General features: G+C 42.5%; 1 protein-coding gene across 1 annotated transcript in view; it reads left to right on the top strand.

Moving 5' to 3' along the window:
- kiaa0825 (KIAA0825 ortholog) overlaps window positions 1-16,532 on the top strand; it is a gene marked incomplete at its 3' end in the record, with an annotated part of 123,142 nt that overhangs the window by 13,984 nt on the left and 92,626 nt on the right. The window contains exons 5-9 of the mRNA XM_083911663.1: window positions 490-666; window positions 885-1,209; window positions 11,723-11,890; window positions 13,233-13,315; window positions 13,468-13,725. Coding sequence (XP_083767789.1) covers window positions 490-666; window positions 885-1,209; window positions 11,723-11,890; window positions 13,233-13,315; window positions 13,468-13,725 — 1,011 coding nt within the window. The remainder of the gene's footprint in view (window positions 1-489; window positions 667-884; window positions 1,210-11,722; window positions 11,891-13,232; window positions 13,316-13,467; window positions 13,726-16,532) is intronic.

Below are 16,532 nucleotides of genomic sequence, written 5' to 3'. Positions count from 1 at the left end.
GCAACAGTTTCCGCTCTTCATACTGGCCACCGAGAGATCACTCTCTGAAGAGATTTCAATGTAAGTAATGGAGGACAAAATACAAAGTCCTTCAGCTACAGTGGGGGGATAGTAATAAAAACTTGGAATGACTGATGAATGAATAAATGATTAAAGCGTATATATCACCCTCATGTGATGTACCCATTTCCTAACCTCTTTTGTAAAAGAATTCCTCCTTGGGGATGAATGAAGTATAATTGATTGATTGATTGACGGATTACAGTACTTATTGGCATGTGAGTAATTTTTTAAAACTTAAAACAAGTGAACTTATCCTTTAACATAAGGTGTAATTCAGCAGTTGAATATATGCTAAATTAAAGGTATACTTACCTGCTTAGGCTATACTGTTGTAAACCTGAGTAATGGCACTGATCATGAAAAATAATATTATTCCGATACCCTCTCAATGTGTTGCTGTTGAATATCAGTTATTACTTCCTTAAGATCCAGGAGGCCTGGGATAATGTGCGTCTCCAGTTGCGCCGCCACTTGCTGGACCGCCTGTCTTTCCACGGCCCAGGTCATCCTGGACCCAGACGTATATCCATCCCTGAACGGGTCCACTGTCTGCAACAGCTGTTCTTTCTTTACCCTGAGTCTGAGGTGCTCACACATTACCAGGTGCAGTACAAAAGTGAAAGTACAATGTTAAAAAAATCTTGATATATTTCCATTTCTGTTTGTGTTTACCAAGTGTTTTTTCCACCATAGTTTAGTTATGAACTATGTTGTTGTTCTCTTAAATTCCAGATCCACATTGTGAACTTGCTCTACCGACATGATACAGTGGTATACCAATTATTTTACAGTAATACATTATTTTGATTGTTTTGATCCAGGGTCTGAGGAGCCAAACTGTGCTGGTTCTTCTGCTCTCTGCCCTGAACTCAAGCCCAGGCGGTGTGACCGGCTTTGACAGACTGGCTTTAGGCTTCCGCTCTGTGGTCTCAACTCTGACCCAAGCCCTCACAGAGGACCTCCACGTCCTTTCAGGACTATTTGAACCACACACCATCCTGGGTTTCCTTAATGCCGCCTACCTCAGCACTGTGGCCCGAGAGCTGGCCTCCCAGATGGAGAGAGAATGTGAGACGGTCCTGAGGGACAACACCACACTCGGCAGGAAGATGAAGAAATATTCAGCCAGGTCACGGGCCACCGTAGGTAAGAGGCTCTTTGTGGATATATATTTTTTATACGATAGCTTTTTTACTTAAATCTAATTAATCTTTCTGCTCATACTTCCCTTTGTCTCCTAGTCCTTGGTTAGTGTTTTAATGTACCTTTCCTTTCCTTTCCTTCCTACCTTCTTTCCTTTCATCCAGCTTCTTATTGATACCAAATAAAGGCTCACTCTTTTCTCTCAACCTCCTCTCCATTTTTAGTTTTCTGCTTCTTTCAGACTGTGTTGTGATCTGAGCCAGAGCTAAGGCCCTTGTAAGTGATTGTCAGTAACTGCTGTTTCCATTGTAATTGCTTTCTTTTTACTGCCCCCTTTCCCGTCTGCTTCACTTTCCTTTTTACCAACAAAAAGAGATGAACAGCATTTCCAGGGCTAAGGCTTCTTTTGAAACGACTTCTAAACACTATTTACCACACAGTTTATCTGACGGCGATGAGGCTGCGCCCAAGAGATGTCCGAGTTATATCTAAGGTCTGTCAACAGTCGGTTTACACCACAGTTAAACAACAAGATAAACATAGTCTGCTCGTCACCTTTACAGGAATTCCATTTAAAAAAAAAAATCGAAATCAAGTTTATTCAAACATTACAAGGGCAGAGCAGCAGCAGCGCCTTCACATAAACGCATGACCTTACAGTGTAGAGGGGGAATTGATTTATCTTAACCTTCCTCCTACTTTTCCTCTTACCAACTCTTTCTTAAGCAAGCGCAAGGTTCAACATTCTCTCGACTTTGTCATACAGGGGGATGGATATTAGACAGCCAAAAATATGGTGAAGTACTTTTGTCACTAATCAGAATGTGTCACTGTCATGGGACAAGGCAATGACATTATACACTGAGACAAGAGAAGAGTAGAGAACTTCAGAACGCCATGTCACTTTTAAAATTTAATTCCCCCATATTGTCTTTTTTTTGTTTCGTACTGGCCTATTTACGGTGTGCTGAGGGTAAAGATTCACAATAAAAAAAAATGCACAATGTGTGAGCCATTGTTTACTTTTTCAACAATGGTGCACATGTCAGCTTCCCTGCGGAACGGGGAGAAGAGTGCTTTTACATCTGCCATTCTTCGATAAACACACCACCAGCCTTGTGTCTTTTTCTCCTTCTCTCCCTCCCTCCCTCCATCTCTCTCTTTCCATCTCCCTCACTGGTTTTTACTTTCCCTCTGCTTAAATGTGAGATGAGAGGAGGCAGCCAGGATAATTGGCCATGCGTCAGTTGGGCTGTTTGATCACGTAACGCGGCGGAGGCTACACACCTACGTGCCGCTCAACAAACCGTCAAATGTAGCACCGGAGGCAGAACACGGCTCCAAAGGGAGCGGGGGACCCGTGCTGTGTAATGATGGTAAAATGGAGCAGTTTTGCCTGTGCTGGTTTTACGTGTGTGTGTGTGTGTGTGTTTGTTTGTTTGTGTCTGTGTGTTTGTCTATCAGCTGCAACACCGCTTTGAGGGCTACAACTGGGATTACATTTTTGTGTTGTTCATGTTTTAAGTCCCCCCCAAAAAGCTCAAGAACCCACATACCCACCACCCTTACGCCCGTGGCTCCTTAAGAGCCAAAGCATGAACATTAATGCATAATCTCCTTTCACACTTTACTGTCTATACTGTATGCAACGCCCGTAATTGTCAAGACAATTATGACAGTGGTGAAAAAAAGAAAAGTGATTCTATTTTCATAAGCATCCTATGACTCCTTAGATCTCCCCCTCCTTCCCTGCTGTGTTATTGTTTATTTCTGCAGTTCGAGGCAGGCGGTAGGTATATTTTGATAAGAGCCATGCCTGGGAGACTGTGCAGGCTCCCAGGGGAGCCGCGCTGTCTGTAGCATCAGCCACTGTCAAACCACTGAACCATTTAACAGCGTTCACGGTGAGATCTGCCTCCTCTTTTAACCCCACCGACTCAAAGGCAGGCTCTGACATTGTACCTAGACAGATGTGAAGGGTCCCAGCCCTCTGTTTTTCTTTCTTTTCTTCTTTTCTCCCCATTTTTCTTTTACTCCTACTCTCCAGCATCCAATTCCCCCTCCTTTTTTCTTTTCTTGTGTTTTCCCATTTTCTTGTAGTTTTCCGAGTGTAATGGGGTGAGCAGTGAGACTGGGGAGTGTGCTAGACAGGTTGGCTGGTCAGGAACAATACAGGCTTTAAACCTTACTAACACACTTCACTGAGTCTGCAGGGGAGTGAGTGGGCCAAGTCTGTATGTGCATGTCACTTTAAATGTGTGTCATTTTAGACAAAATAAAGCAAATATGGTAATTCACATTTTTCAGTGCCCCTAGATCCATAGAGATTCTGTGGGATAAAGGTTAAAATTCATCAGTTTAGTTACAGTTTTAATACTTTTAAGAAATCATCCAAATTTGCAGAAACACAAACACAGCAAAAAGCATTTGCTATGCTGCAGTGTTACTGTGTTTTTACCTTTTACTTTTCACCCTGATATGTACAAGTTTGTGCGGGTGGGTATCTAGGTGTGTGTGTGTGTGTGTGTGTGTGTGTGTGTGTGTGTGTGTGTGTGTGTGTGTGTGTGTGTGTGTGTGTGTGTGTGTGTGTGTGTGTGTGTGTGTGTGTGTGTGTGTGTGTGTGTGTGTGTGTGTGTGTGTGTGTGTGTGTGTGTGTGTGTGTGTGTGTGTGTGTGTGTGTGTGTGTGTGTGAGCGTGCATGCGTGCGTGCATGTGTGTGTGCGCTAATTGCAGGCTTACTTAGAAAATTAATAAATTAATAAATTTCCATATGGCACCAGTAATTGTCATACATATGAATTGGAGATGTATGTTTTCGTATGACATCAAAAGCTTTCATTCCAACCCCTCTGCATACACACGTACAATTTATTCCCTAACAATCGACCACAGGGGTGAAGTCGAGGTTGTGAAATTCTGTTCAAACGCTGTGCAACCCCATTCTGATAGCGCTGATTTGAATTCCATTTCCACTAATTTCCCCATATGAAGTTGGCAGCTCCCAATAGATAGAAAAAGGACTGAGTTAGAACAAGTATAGCAAGCACGGTCGGCCACCCTGCTTCCCCCCTCCTCATCCTTTCTGCCTCTTTGAACTCTTTCTTAGCGAAAGCACAGCAGCCTATTCAGCTGGGAGAGAGGTTCTTTAGTGACGCGAGATAGCTAGGCTGAGGCTCTGACTGGCATTGGAGGTGTTTGTGGGGATTGTGGCTGCCTGGGAATGGCATTTGTTAATATTTATTAAGAGCAGCTCCTCACCAGATCATATCTCTGCCTAAGTTTATACACACTGGCAGACAGGGATGTGCACCCGCATGCTGCCATGTAATTATGAGCTAGGTCGATGGGTTAGTGTGTGCCTGAGTACACAATGGGCATGTGTCTTTGCTGCTTCCGGTTTATGGATGATGTGTTTTAATGCTGCTCTCTTCCTGTCCTTGATAAGAAGGCTTTGTTTAAGAAAGTTAGCACACAGAACAACTGTTTTTTTTTTTTACTAATCTTAATGAGAAGTGCTGGGTCTTTACACTCTATGTTAATGTGTGAGTGTGTGTCAGTGCTGGTTTTCTTTAAATCATGGCTCCAATGAAATAACACAGAAAAATATGTTTTATGGCCCTTGAGAATGTGTATTATGCTTGCCATTTATTTTTCCCATTTCCTCCGAGTGGTCACAATGGCTTTTGTGTATCACTCTTGAAAAGCTCAAGGATATGAACATTTTCCTGGCACCTTGTATTGAGAAAGCACAGACAAAAATGCCTGGCTTATTGAGAGCAGCCAGCACTTCGTGTTGAAGAGTCGGTGTGATTCACAGAGGGCTTGAAAACAATAATGCAAACAAGGGCACTAAACAAGTGGGTTTTAATGAAATGCTCCCATCTAGACAATAGATTCCTCCGTGTTCTTCATCCAGGCAGTTCGGTTCAAGTACGTGAAGGAAGCCACAGAAATCTTAACCCCTATCTCACTGTAATATTCACCACAAAGAGAGACAGAAACAAAGACAGACACAGGAGAGGACAGAAAAACAAACAAACAAGGCAGAGGAAAGTTATCCCTGTGTCTGTCACCACAAAAAAACACCACCATAACCACTACACCTCCTTCTCCTTAAGGCAATTTAATTGAGATATCAAACATTGCTACTTTCCCCTTCTGTGAAGGGCAGGTAGCCCCTGCTGTGGCCTGGTTGGACAGCACCCAGGGAAAAGGCCATGAGAGACCAGGGCTTTTGTGGTTTGTGTGCATGTTTATGTGCGTGCATGTGTCAGAATGTGTATTAGGGAATCGCAGCAGGAGGTTTCCCATAATAATGCTGTCTGAGTGAGCAGTGGGCCGCAACTGACGAAGAGGACCCCAGCTGTCACAGGGCCTAGCAGGCGGTCCACAGTGGCTCATAGCCTTCCCACATACACACCCATACACACACAAACGTACCCCAAGGCATCCACATGACCCTTCTTGACACCCAATGAACACACAAGAAGGCACTGATACACAGAGAACACATGCACAGAAATACACAGAAGTTCTCAACAACCATAGCATAGCACCCTAAGAGTAAAGCCCCAGGTTAAGAATGAGGTGCACAAAAACATACACATACACAGAATTCGGATAAACCAGACCATTTTGGTAATTAAGTCCCTGGGTATGTTGGTTCACATCTGTATAAATGGGGATCCCAGATAGCCTACTAAGAAAAGCATGCAGTGGCCACTGCTGCGGGAAAAACTTTCATTAGAGTTGCGTTGAGTCATGTCAGGTTGTCCGGTTGTCAGTTGTCGCTTTGTTTTCACTGCCGGTCCTCTACCCGTAGCACTACTTCTTTCCAGTGTTGGGAAAGTTCGTTTTCTACATGAACTAGTTCAGTTCATAGTTCATAATTCAAAATTTTGAACTATTTTCACAGTTCCAAAGATGAACTAGTTCATAGTTCTTTTTTTTAATATGTTGCTGCAAGCTATTATTGTTTTAAATCATTGCCACAGCCCATATAGAACCACAGACAGCAATTATTTTAACAGTTTTAACTTTTAACCGATGGCACCTTTTTGGATGGCTGCAACCCCTTAATTAAGTTTATACTTTACTCAAAGGCTGCAGGTCTCCGACAATATAATGCACCACCAGGCTGTCCAGCTGTGGCTGGGAGATGACAATGGAGCCACTACTGTACGCAGTTAATGGGATTTGGGTCGAGGATCTGTCTTGACTGTCTTTTGATTTTTTTATTTACTTGCACATACCTTGAAATGCCGGGTGCTTCTGTTCAGTGTGCCGTTTCAGGTTTGCTGTGGATGTGATTGAAGTGCGGATTTTCTTTTTTTAAGCCGGCGGAAAAGTTTGCACAGAAGTGTAAGGTTTTTCCTATCCTCACCGAACTTGTCATAAAACTTGTTAAAATTATTATATGCGAAACCGGCGGCTGGTGTTGCCAGGTTGGGTTTTTTTTTCTGCTACAGGTTAAGGCCTGTTTACGATGTGGTTTAGCCTGGGTTTCGTCTGGAAGGCTCTATAGAAATCTGGCGCCCTATTGAACAAAGTTAAACTGAGAGAGTGTGCCGTTCACAGACAACAGAATGAACGCATTCACAGTAACGTTCATCAGGCAGTAATACAGTACGTTCAGTTCACGTTCACCCAAAATATGAACGAGTTCATGAACTATCGTTCAGTGAACGCGTTCAGGCACAATACTGCTTCTTTCACAGTTTTAATCATTTTAAAAGATGCTGTGTGTGTGAATGTTGAGCTGTTACAAGCCTGTGAATATTCTCATTTGTCCAGGTCATCGTTATTCCCAAAGCAATTTCAGTCAAATCAACTGGACTTGGTTATTTGTCTAGGAAGACATTTCACCTCCCATCCAAAAGGCTTCATCAGTTCATTGACACATCTGACCAGGCTGGGACTGGTCCAAAAGTCTGCTGTCGAGATGTAGTTATTTAAACTCTAGTGAGGGCGTGCACAAGGCTGATGATGTCACTGGAACCCTTTGTGCTTAAAGTGCCCACGGCCATCGTTAGAGTGACAGTCGGTGGTAAGAAGTTGGTTTCGACTTTGTTACTGCTCTACTGGGTTAGAACCACAGTCGTTGGAGTCACCGGAGGCCCTTTGTGAACAGTTGTTCTTTGACGTTAGATTGTTGAATCTTCTTGAAAGAGATGAAAGGGCTGCATTGCAAATTGGAGATAAGTGGTGTCTTTAGACCTCCTCCTCTGTTTAGCGATGGTTTCTCTACTTTTACATAGATGGCTTCTTTTACTCCTCTTTCAAACCATCTGCCCTTCCTGTCCAGGATGTGGACATTGTTGTCATCAAAGGAGTGGGCTTTCTTCTTGAGCTGTTACATTTGGAAACTGTTTTAAGTTGGTTTCTATTTAAAAGCTAAACTATTTATATGTTTTTGATTTAATTGTAGGCCACTATTCCCTATGGAGTTCCACAAGGGGCAATGCTTGGTCCCCGTATCCAGTATCTACATGCTTTTGTTCAAAGGGGGAATGCAGCAATTTTACACATCACAGTCTGTTTACAAGTTTTGAGTACTACTGCATATGTGAAAACAAGTTGTATCAAGCCTTTTGTGATGCAGAGGGAGATGTTAATATCAGTTGTGGCTGAAAATATGTGCGCTGAATTAGAAAGCAATGGGTTTACATAAGGCTAGCAGCTCAAGGCTATTTGGCCAGTATTAGCACATACCCAAATCTCTGACAGAGCTCCCCATGGCTGAGTTGCATTATGGTTAATGTAGGTGCTAAATTTTGACAAGGACTACGGGGTAAATAGGTTTCCACTGCTTTGATTTTGGAGTTATTCTAGACGTGGCTTTCATATCAGTTACAACATAGGTCTTGTATCATTTGAAAAATAACTGTTCCATGCTTAAAATTAATCAATTGTCTTTTTTCCGGTCTATGCATAGACAAACATTTTCTATGATCTGTAGAATTCTGTTACATTAACAGTATGCAACATATAAAGCAGGTTGAATTTCTATTGTTTAAGACGTGCTAAAATTGTCATCTGAAATCCCCCCTTCTTTATCCCTCTGTATCTAATGAAACCAAATGCTTACATCACCTGTAGAGGGTTTTGTACAACACACACATCAGCACAAACAGAAAGCTCATTTTCACATACTGTGATCACATGATAAGAGGCTGGAGGCCAGTCGGGTAGTGTGGTAGGCAGTCCGCCCCTCTGATCGGTCTGATTTACACTACAGAGAGACAGAATGAGAGAAAGAGAGGAAAATGAGGGACAGAGGATGGGAGAGGGAGAGATGCTGTGCTGGAGAGAAATTAAATCAGTGGCTAAATTATTGCATGATTGCCCATTCCCCAAAGACTTGGGCATCATTTGGTACAAAGTGTCTAATAATTGGTTTTTGGCCATGTCAGACACATGCAATTCGCCCTTTCTAATGGCCCTGTTTGGAAGAACTGGGCCTCCTGGGTTGGAGAAGGACAGAAAATAGCTGGACCACAAAAAGCCCCCTACGCCTTTTTTCCCCTCTCAGATAAACGAGGGAACAACAGAGAAAGAGAGAGACGCAGAGAAGGGGAGATATGGCAAGAAGGAGAGTGTGTATGCGAGGGAAGAGGAAATGAAGTGGCAATAAGTGCAGCCAAAGGGGAAATGCTCTTCATCGTGAGTTTAATACATCAGACTGGGGATTTGGCAGCCCGCCACACAGCAATTGTTTACCTTTTTGCTCACTGGCTGCATCTGTTCTGTTTTGTAAACGGCTCTAAACTATTCGCCCGTAAACACCGGAATCAATAACAACTGCTAAGGGAATTCCCTTATCCCGCCCCTCCCTCTCTTTCCCTCCCTCTCTTCCCCATGTTTTCATCCCTAACCACCACCCAGATCTCCTCCTCTCTCCCCTCTCTCTCTCTGTTCGCTGCCGGTCAAAAGCAGTGAGAGAGTGAGAGAGTGAGAGAGTGAGAGAGAGAGAGAGAGAGAGAGAGAGAGAGAGAGAGAGAGAGAGAGAGAGAGAGAGAGAGAGAGAGAGAGAGAGAGAGAGAGAGAGAGAGAGAGAGAGAGAGAGAGAGAGAGAGAGAGAGAGAGAGAGAGAGAGAGAGAGAGAGAGAGAGAGAGAGAGAGAGAGAGCTGATGGTGGAACCCACAGGAGAGACACACAAGCAGAAGACTGATGGCTCGCCAAAAATACCTGCTCTGTTTGTTTTTTCCTTTGTTGTCATTGTTAAAAGCTACAAACTGAGACTGTCCACTGAAGACTTGCAGAGTTTGGTATTTTCAGACATGTTTTTGCGATGTTCCTGCTCAGTATGAAACACAAAGCCCCCTGTCCATTTCTGTTTCGCTCATTTTGTTGAATGACATATTGCTTGACATGTTGCTTTTTTTTGGTTTGAGGGCTTCTGATAAGATGTTAACTGCTTTTATGGTTATCACAGTAACCATTGATATTCCTTTTGTTTATAAGAACACCCTCACACTTTAATGTCATATAGGGGAGCTCTTATATAAACATATCATTTTTTTCCTGCTTTCAGCACCAGTCCTCCCTTATTGATTCTTAGTACATTGACCTTTGGTTGAACTCTTCTGCTTGCTAGTGCCCTTCCTCATTCTGCTCTATAAGACATGCCATACACTACGCTATATGACACACCTGGGTGCTTTTAAGCACACCCTCTCCATCAACCAGCTATGAGAGCCTCCATTTGGCTTCACTGTTGTGACAAAGGTATAATGAGGTTTAGATGGCTGTGTACTAGACTGCTATGGCTATAGGGCTATTTGGCTAGGGAGACGACTATAAATACCTATATAGCCTGGGTGGCAGAGCTCAATGAGAGGCTGAGGTAGAGCATTGCTAAACATCAAGGTCATGTGCGACTACTTAGAGTATGAGTTAGTGCGCAAGTGAAACAGTCATAGGGTCACATGTTGATGGAATGGATGGTTGCAAAGGAGAGAGATGGAGATGATGCTCTGGAAAAGGTGATGCTCCAGATAAAGTGGTGGTTAATGGGTGCTATGCTCAGATGAATGCCCAACAGAAGATTCGGGGGGGGGGGTCTTTCAGTGATAGCCTTTTAGAGAATCCACTAGCTCTCTCTCTAATGTGTCCCTGCATCCTCCAGTTTAGGTTATTTACTCTTGAGTTGTTGACAGTTTTTTTTGCCCTTGCGTTGAGGCACGGAAAGCTGGCTGATTTGCTGGTGACTTCAGAAATAGACGTGATTGTTGGTGCGTGCCTCGATGTGCAAGCTGGAGAACAAGGCTGGCACGTGGGTGTCAGCCAGGTCACGCATGTACACATGCAGAACGAGGTAGTCTCTCTAGCACAGACTCCCACTGGACCCCATTACAGAGGAGCTTCTGAGCTGCGGACCCATGCAGCTTAATCACACATGCACGTACACACATGCATGCGCACACAGTCAAACACACTCCAAATAATTACACAGCCATTCACATGTGATTTCATACATGCAGGCACACACACTTGCACATACATACATGTATACACTTAGACTTGCAAACACAAACAAACTTGAGGTCAGAATATATTCCATGGTGACCACAGAGTCTTGTAGCAGTATGGCAATTATCCTCCAAGACTGGCATGTGCAAAGTGTCTTCTACAAATCAAGTTATTCATAATGACCTGCATTACATGCACATAAACACACGTGTGCACACCCAGCAGACACCGACACACAAACACTGATCGACTCTCACTCATAAACACAGAGAGTCACTCCTCATGCATGATTAAACCAGGCATCCTTGGGGACAGTGTCTTGTCATATTGTCAGCTTTTGTTTAACAATATAGCGAAATTATATTAGGATCCAGAGGCAATAATGTTACAATATTTGGAACCCCCCCCAACCCACCCCGTCTTTCCTTCCCAATGCTCAATCATCTCCATGCTTTCAGAGTCAAGGCTAATACTGAGCTCATCCATTCCCAAATGCCTTTGCAGTGGAGGAGCTCATTTAAGCGGACACACAAAAGTATTTGTGCATGTGTCTGGGAGTATGGCAACGCATCTCCCAGCCGCCCATTCTCCAGCTTAATGCGGAACATCCCCCGGGTGATGGCTTTGGCAGCCTCCAAAATGGGAAATCCATATTTGCTGAGGGGGTCATCGGTGGGTTAGGGGGAGAAAAGTTCTGTGCCAAGAGAGAAGGATGTGCATGTGTGACTTCTCAGTGAGCGAAGTTTTGCATATTTTTTCACTGTCTCTTTGTTTATGCTGTGTATTGGGAAAACATGAAGGGCTCGATATTTATAAGAGGTGCCGTGCAGTCAAGACTTGAGGAGGGGTATGTGTGTGTAGGGAGGGGGGGGGGGGGGGTTCCTGATGAGTGTATGTAGGTTGGGAGGTTGGGTTTTCATGAAATTATTTTTTCCTTCACTGAACTCTAAACTGTAGTGCAACTCTCATCTCCTGTGTTCACAAGTAAATGCATTGCTTATTCTTCCTCTTTCCTCTTTAAGTTTCTTTTTTTTTCCACCACAGTGCCAATGGAGCTTTCCATGAAAAGCACAAGCTTCAATTTAACTTCCCACCAGTTGAGGGCGTTAACCCAGCTGGCCTGCACCCTGCTGGGGTTTGAGAGGACTGTGAAGGAGCTGATCACTAATATGACCTTCACTGATTGTACAGGAGAGACTCCCAGTGTAAAAGGTATGACTCCATCCCCTCAAAATACATGTATGTATGTGCATATTAGACATGTAATCAGAGCTGTAGCTACCTCTGACATAATTGAGGTCACGTTCTCTTAACCTTTTCTGGGGATTTGGGAAGTCTAATTGATCTAATATTGACATACTACAAAAATTTTGTTTTTTAGAATAGGGAGTTTGATTTTGCTGAAAATGGCCAAAGGGACAATGAATAAGTAAAATGTGAATAATCCAAATAATAAGATAATTTGCCTTAGAAAGTGGTGGGGTTACAGTGGTGGGGCTTGCACTCATTACCTCCGTATTTCTAAAACCCTTGCTACATCCCTGCATGTGTTCCTCTCCTCCAAGCATATACCCAAATTGTTAAGCATTCTAGCGGGAAATCTGAGTTGTGTCTGAAGAAATGTTATTTTAGCAGGGAATTAGCTGGGGTATTATATAAGCCTTTAGTATCCTTTTCCTCTCTCCCCTTTGAACTCCCGCTGTAGAGATGTTAAATGACAGCTTTTGGTGCATGGGGTAATTTCCATAAAGGTTACATTTACAAAAACAAGACTTGCAGAAAGGCTCAATTTACAGAGAGGTAAACAGCCTTTAAAGGGCAGTTATCCAAATCATTAATTCCAGGCAATCAAACGGCTTAATTACCAGAAATTCATCAGATGGGCTTAAAGGTCAAAAAGTGATGCGCTTGCTGCTTCCTCCTTCCTCCATTCCATGCGGTCTTGTTCGGCTAAATTGCCTCGCCTGGGGTCTCACTCTTCGCCTTCTGATTAGGAAATTGTGGCCTTGATGTTCACGCTTTTTAATTGCAACCCAACCCAACATCCTGTACGCTTGTCTTCACGTCCCCCCCTCCCTTCATTCTCCCATCTCCCCACACATCCACACAATCTCCCCTCATGGAATTGCCCCATATGTGGTTGATGCTATCTGGGTTCAAATCAAATCTAAGCCCCAAATTTAGACTCGTAAAGCTGTCGCCATTAGCATTTACTGCCTTTTTCTGCTCCCTTTGAGGCATGTACAGTTATACTCCGGTCACTGTCTCATTTTGGCTAGTGGGGGGAAAGATGGAAGCAATGTGGCCCATATCTGGCTCAGTGTTACATCCAGTTGCTTTTATGTCGCCGCACTTAGCATTCAGTGAGGCTTTTAACAAATACCATGATACAGTATGTTATATGTGATATGGAAATGTTCATGCTAAATAATGGATAGATTTTAAAAGTTGCTACAGACAACCACCACATAGCTTTCAATTTTTATCTTACACATTTCTGTATCATTATTGGCCCATCATGCTTGATTACAAAAACAATTTATTGGTCACTTAGGCATCTTGAAAAAGAATAAAGATGATTCAGAAACGACAACAGACGGAAAGAAATCCATAGCAGAAACCCTCCACACACCAGAGGTGAGAGACTTTTCTGTGTTAATTTTTAGGACCCTGTTCTATTACAACTATTCAAAGTCAGTCAGTCTTATTATCATTTTTACAACAGCATTAAATATTCCCCTTTTGCATTCAGGCATTAATTGACTGTTGGCTCATATCCTATTTTCCAGGCGCAGGTTTTGGAGTTTGATTGGAGGTCAGCATTTAGGGGTCTGGTCCCTCATATGACACATTGTGTTAAAGTGGTGCTGGATGACGTTTGTGCCAGGAGGCTACAGCAGGAAGAGGCCTTACATTCGTCAGGACACACATCCATCACATTGAGCCACACTACTGGACACACCGCCATCACTGCTGGCAACACACATCTCAGAGAAGATTCCTTCTACACCTACTCAGAGAGGGAGACTCCCAAAATGATAGCCAAGGTACAGTCTCTTAAACGTTTCTCTGTAGAAAGAAAATCACATATATCTTATTTACAAGAGTTTTACTCTTTAGATCATCATTTCTAAGTCTGAATGTTTCAGTATGTGGACTATAAACTTTGTGAACTTTGAAGATTTACCATGTTATGTTCATGTGCACATTAATAATCTGATTTTGACCAGTAACTAGAGTAAAGTGTAACTTAACTTAATCTGTTTAATAATAGGACTAATCCTTTCATGTTTGGAGTTTACCCAATTAAGACACACATTATTTCACAGCATTAAATTTCATGCCGCAAAACAGGATACTATACTTCTCTCATGTTGTTACGTGCCGTTATGCAGTTATTGAAATAAAATGATGCTTTGAGCAGTTCTCTCCACAGTGCCCACAGATAGTAGAGAATGACCAAAGTTGCTTTACTAAAGAGAGACACATAACTCTGTAAATGGCCACCAGCACAACTGGAAGCACAAAACGTCAGTAGACAAGAGAGCATTTGTAATTGATGAAACATGAAAATTACAGCGAAGTGTCTTACTAGAGCACTGAGATAATCTTTGGTATGCTTCATTAGATGTGTGTCATCTGTTTTGTTAAATGCTTCTTTATATGTGAGAAAATCTTGTAAAAATTCTGATAGTGAGGATTAAAGTTTTTACATCACTTTAATGCCCTCCAACAATGCAACTAAAACTGGAGTGAGAGTGCTCCAGAGGTCTTGAAACAAATATGTTTACTTCCACATATTCAGGAAAGAATGTTATGTGTTGGAGAAAATAGTCCTTTTTGATAGAACATAAAAGTATTTCTCATTTGTGCCACAGACATTTTTACAATATCTAATATAAAATGTTTGATTTCTGAAAGACTTATTCTGCAAATACAGTGAAAGGTCTCGTGCCTGTTAAGAAGCAAAAATCAAGCCAACATTTTTTTCGGCCTCTCTTTAAGAGTAAATGTTCCAAATGGAATTTCAAAGATGAAAAGACGGACAGAAATGTCATTGTTAATATTGCATCAGTTTTGGAAATCTCCTATTGATCTGTCCCCATTAAAGAGAAGGGGTTGTGTGTGTGTTTTACATGTTATTTGCATGTTAATACATTTCTAACACTCAGTACCAGCAATTACAAACACTATAATCCACCTTCTCCTGCACACAATTCATCACATTATACTTCATCTGTATTGTATGTACAATTGACCCCAACTTGTCCCTCCTCACCCTGTGCATGAGCATGTTTTGTCATCCATGTCCTATTCATCCTCCTTTATAACTCGCTGGCTGAACAATGCAGGTCTACACACATCATCCAGACCCAGGGAGATTAATGGTTTTTGTTGCCCCAGCGTAAAGCACCCACTACAATAGAGAGCCCAAATGATTTGGGCCTGACACAGTTGACACCCTGGATCAGAAAGGACCTTGGAAAGAGTCATCAGTATTACTTGAGTGGAGGGCTCTAAGGACAAAAGAGAGACAGGAGGAAACTAAGAAGCAGTATGGGTGATATTATGAGGGCATAGATGGTGTGTAGAGAATGGTGTTGAATAGGGGAAAGTATAGGGTATACAGATGATAGAGGTTAGAGAGTAGGATAAAGACGGGATAGTTTGAGAGAAGAGATGAGAAGAGAGGGCCTGGGAAATGGCAGAGAGAGGTAAAGTAGACACCAGAGATTGACTTTTCTCAGGAGGAAGACCAGTGTCTGAAGTGAGACCAGGCTTAGTGTTTAACCCTACAAAGGTTCTCTGATGATGAGAACTGATGATGTTGACTGCTATATACTTACTTCTATTTAAAATGATACTGTGCCTGTGTTAACACTCCTGGAACTTTCTCCAACTCTCCTGCACCTTCCTCTAACTGATCTGCTACTCCTCCCTTGTACTCTCCACACTGTGCAGATGTATCATTACTGCACACCTCACCTCTCTTTTCTCCTCTCCTCCTCCCCCTTTCCCCTTCCCTCTCCTCTAGCCCTTTTACACTGACAGTGTTTGTGGCTCTCATTGCTAACGAGTGTCAGAATTTGTCTGTGCTCAGGACCTGTACAATGTATTTATGTGTAGGTCAACGCTTCATAGATGAGAGGCTTTCAGCCCAAAGGTTATACATGCATGCATTTGCATTCAATAACACAGAGCAAGACATACGTCTAAGACCGGCAGAAAAAATTAAATATTTATAATAATAATAATAATTATATATATATATATATATTAAACACTCCCCACTCTCCTGTCCTTTTTTGACACATGCCCAAGAGTTTGAGCAGAGAGCAAATTACTATACAAGACATAAGCATGAAATGTGGCAGGTTCAAAGGCATTATGATGGATCAATATTTCACACATTTATATTCATATGTTCATACCTCAATCCTTGCTTTTTTTTTTTCATGTAAACCCCGTCATAGTCTTTCAGATAGAGTACTTTTTTATTGGCAGTCAGTTGTGTGTTGAATGTCAAATACACCGTTCAACTTGCCCTCTTGTCAGAACCTGGGATTGAACTTTCCTTGTTTCGGTGGGCCCTTCTAAACTACATGCTACCTCTCCATTATAGCAACAGAAGTGTCTTTACTGTATTCACACTTGACTGAGGCCCTCGCCTGCATGCTTAGTTCACCACTTGTCTGCCTACTCCAAATTCGAAACACACAAACAGGCCTCCCTAGCACTTAAAAACTTTTTACAATCTCTTCGACCTTGCTGCAATGGTCCTGGTGGGATTCTAGGCTTTGATCTTTGCTAGTTAAGGTTTCAGTCTGATTTCAGTGTGGATGCATGTGTGCAG

The sequence above is a fragment of the Echiichthys vipera genome (genome assembly GCF_963691815.1).
Source record: "Echiichthys vipera genome assembly, chromosome: 4".
Lineage (NCBI taxonomy): Eukaryota > Metazoa > Chordata > Actinopteri > Perciformes > Trachinidae > Echiichthys > Echiichthys vipera.
The sequence above is the reverse complement of the archived record's forward strand: the minus strand, read 5'-3'. Positions and strand labels throughout refer to the sequence as shown.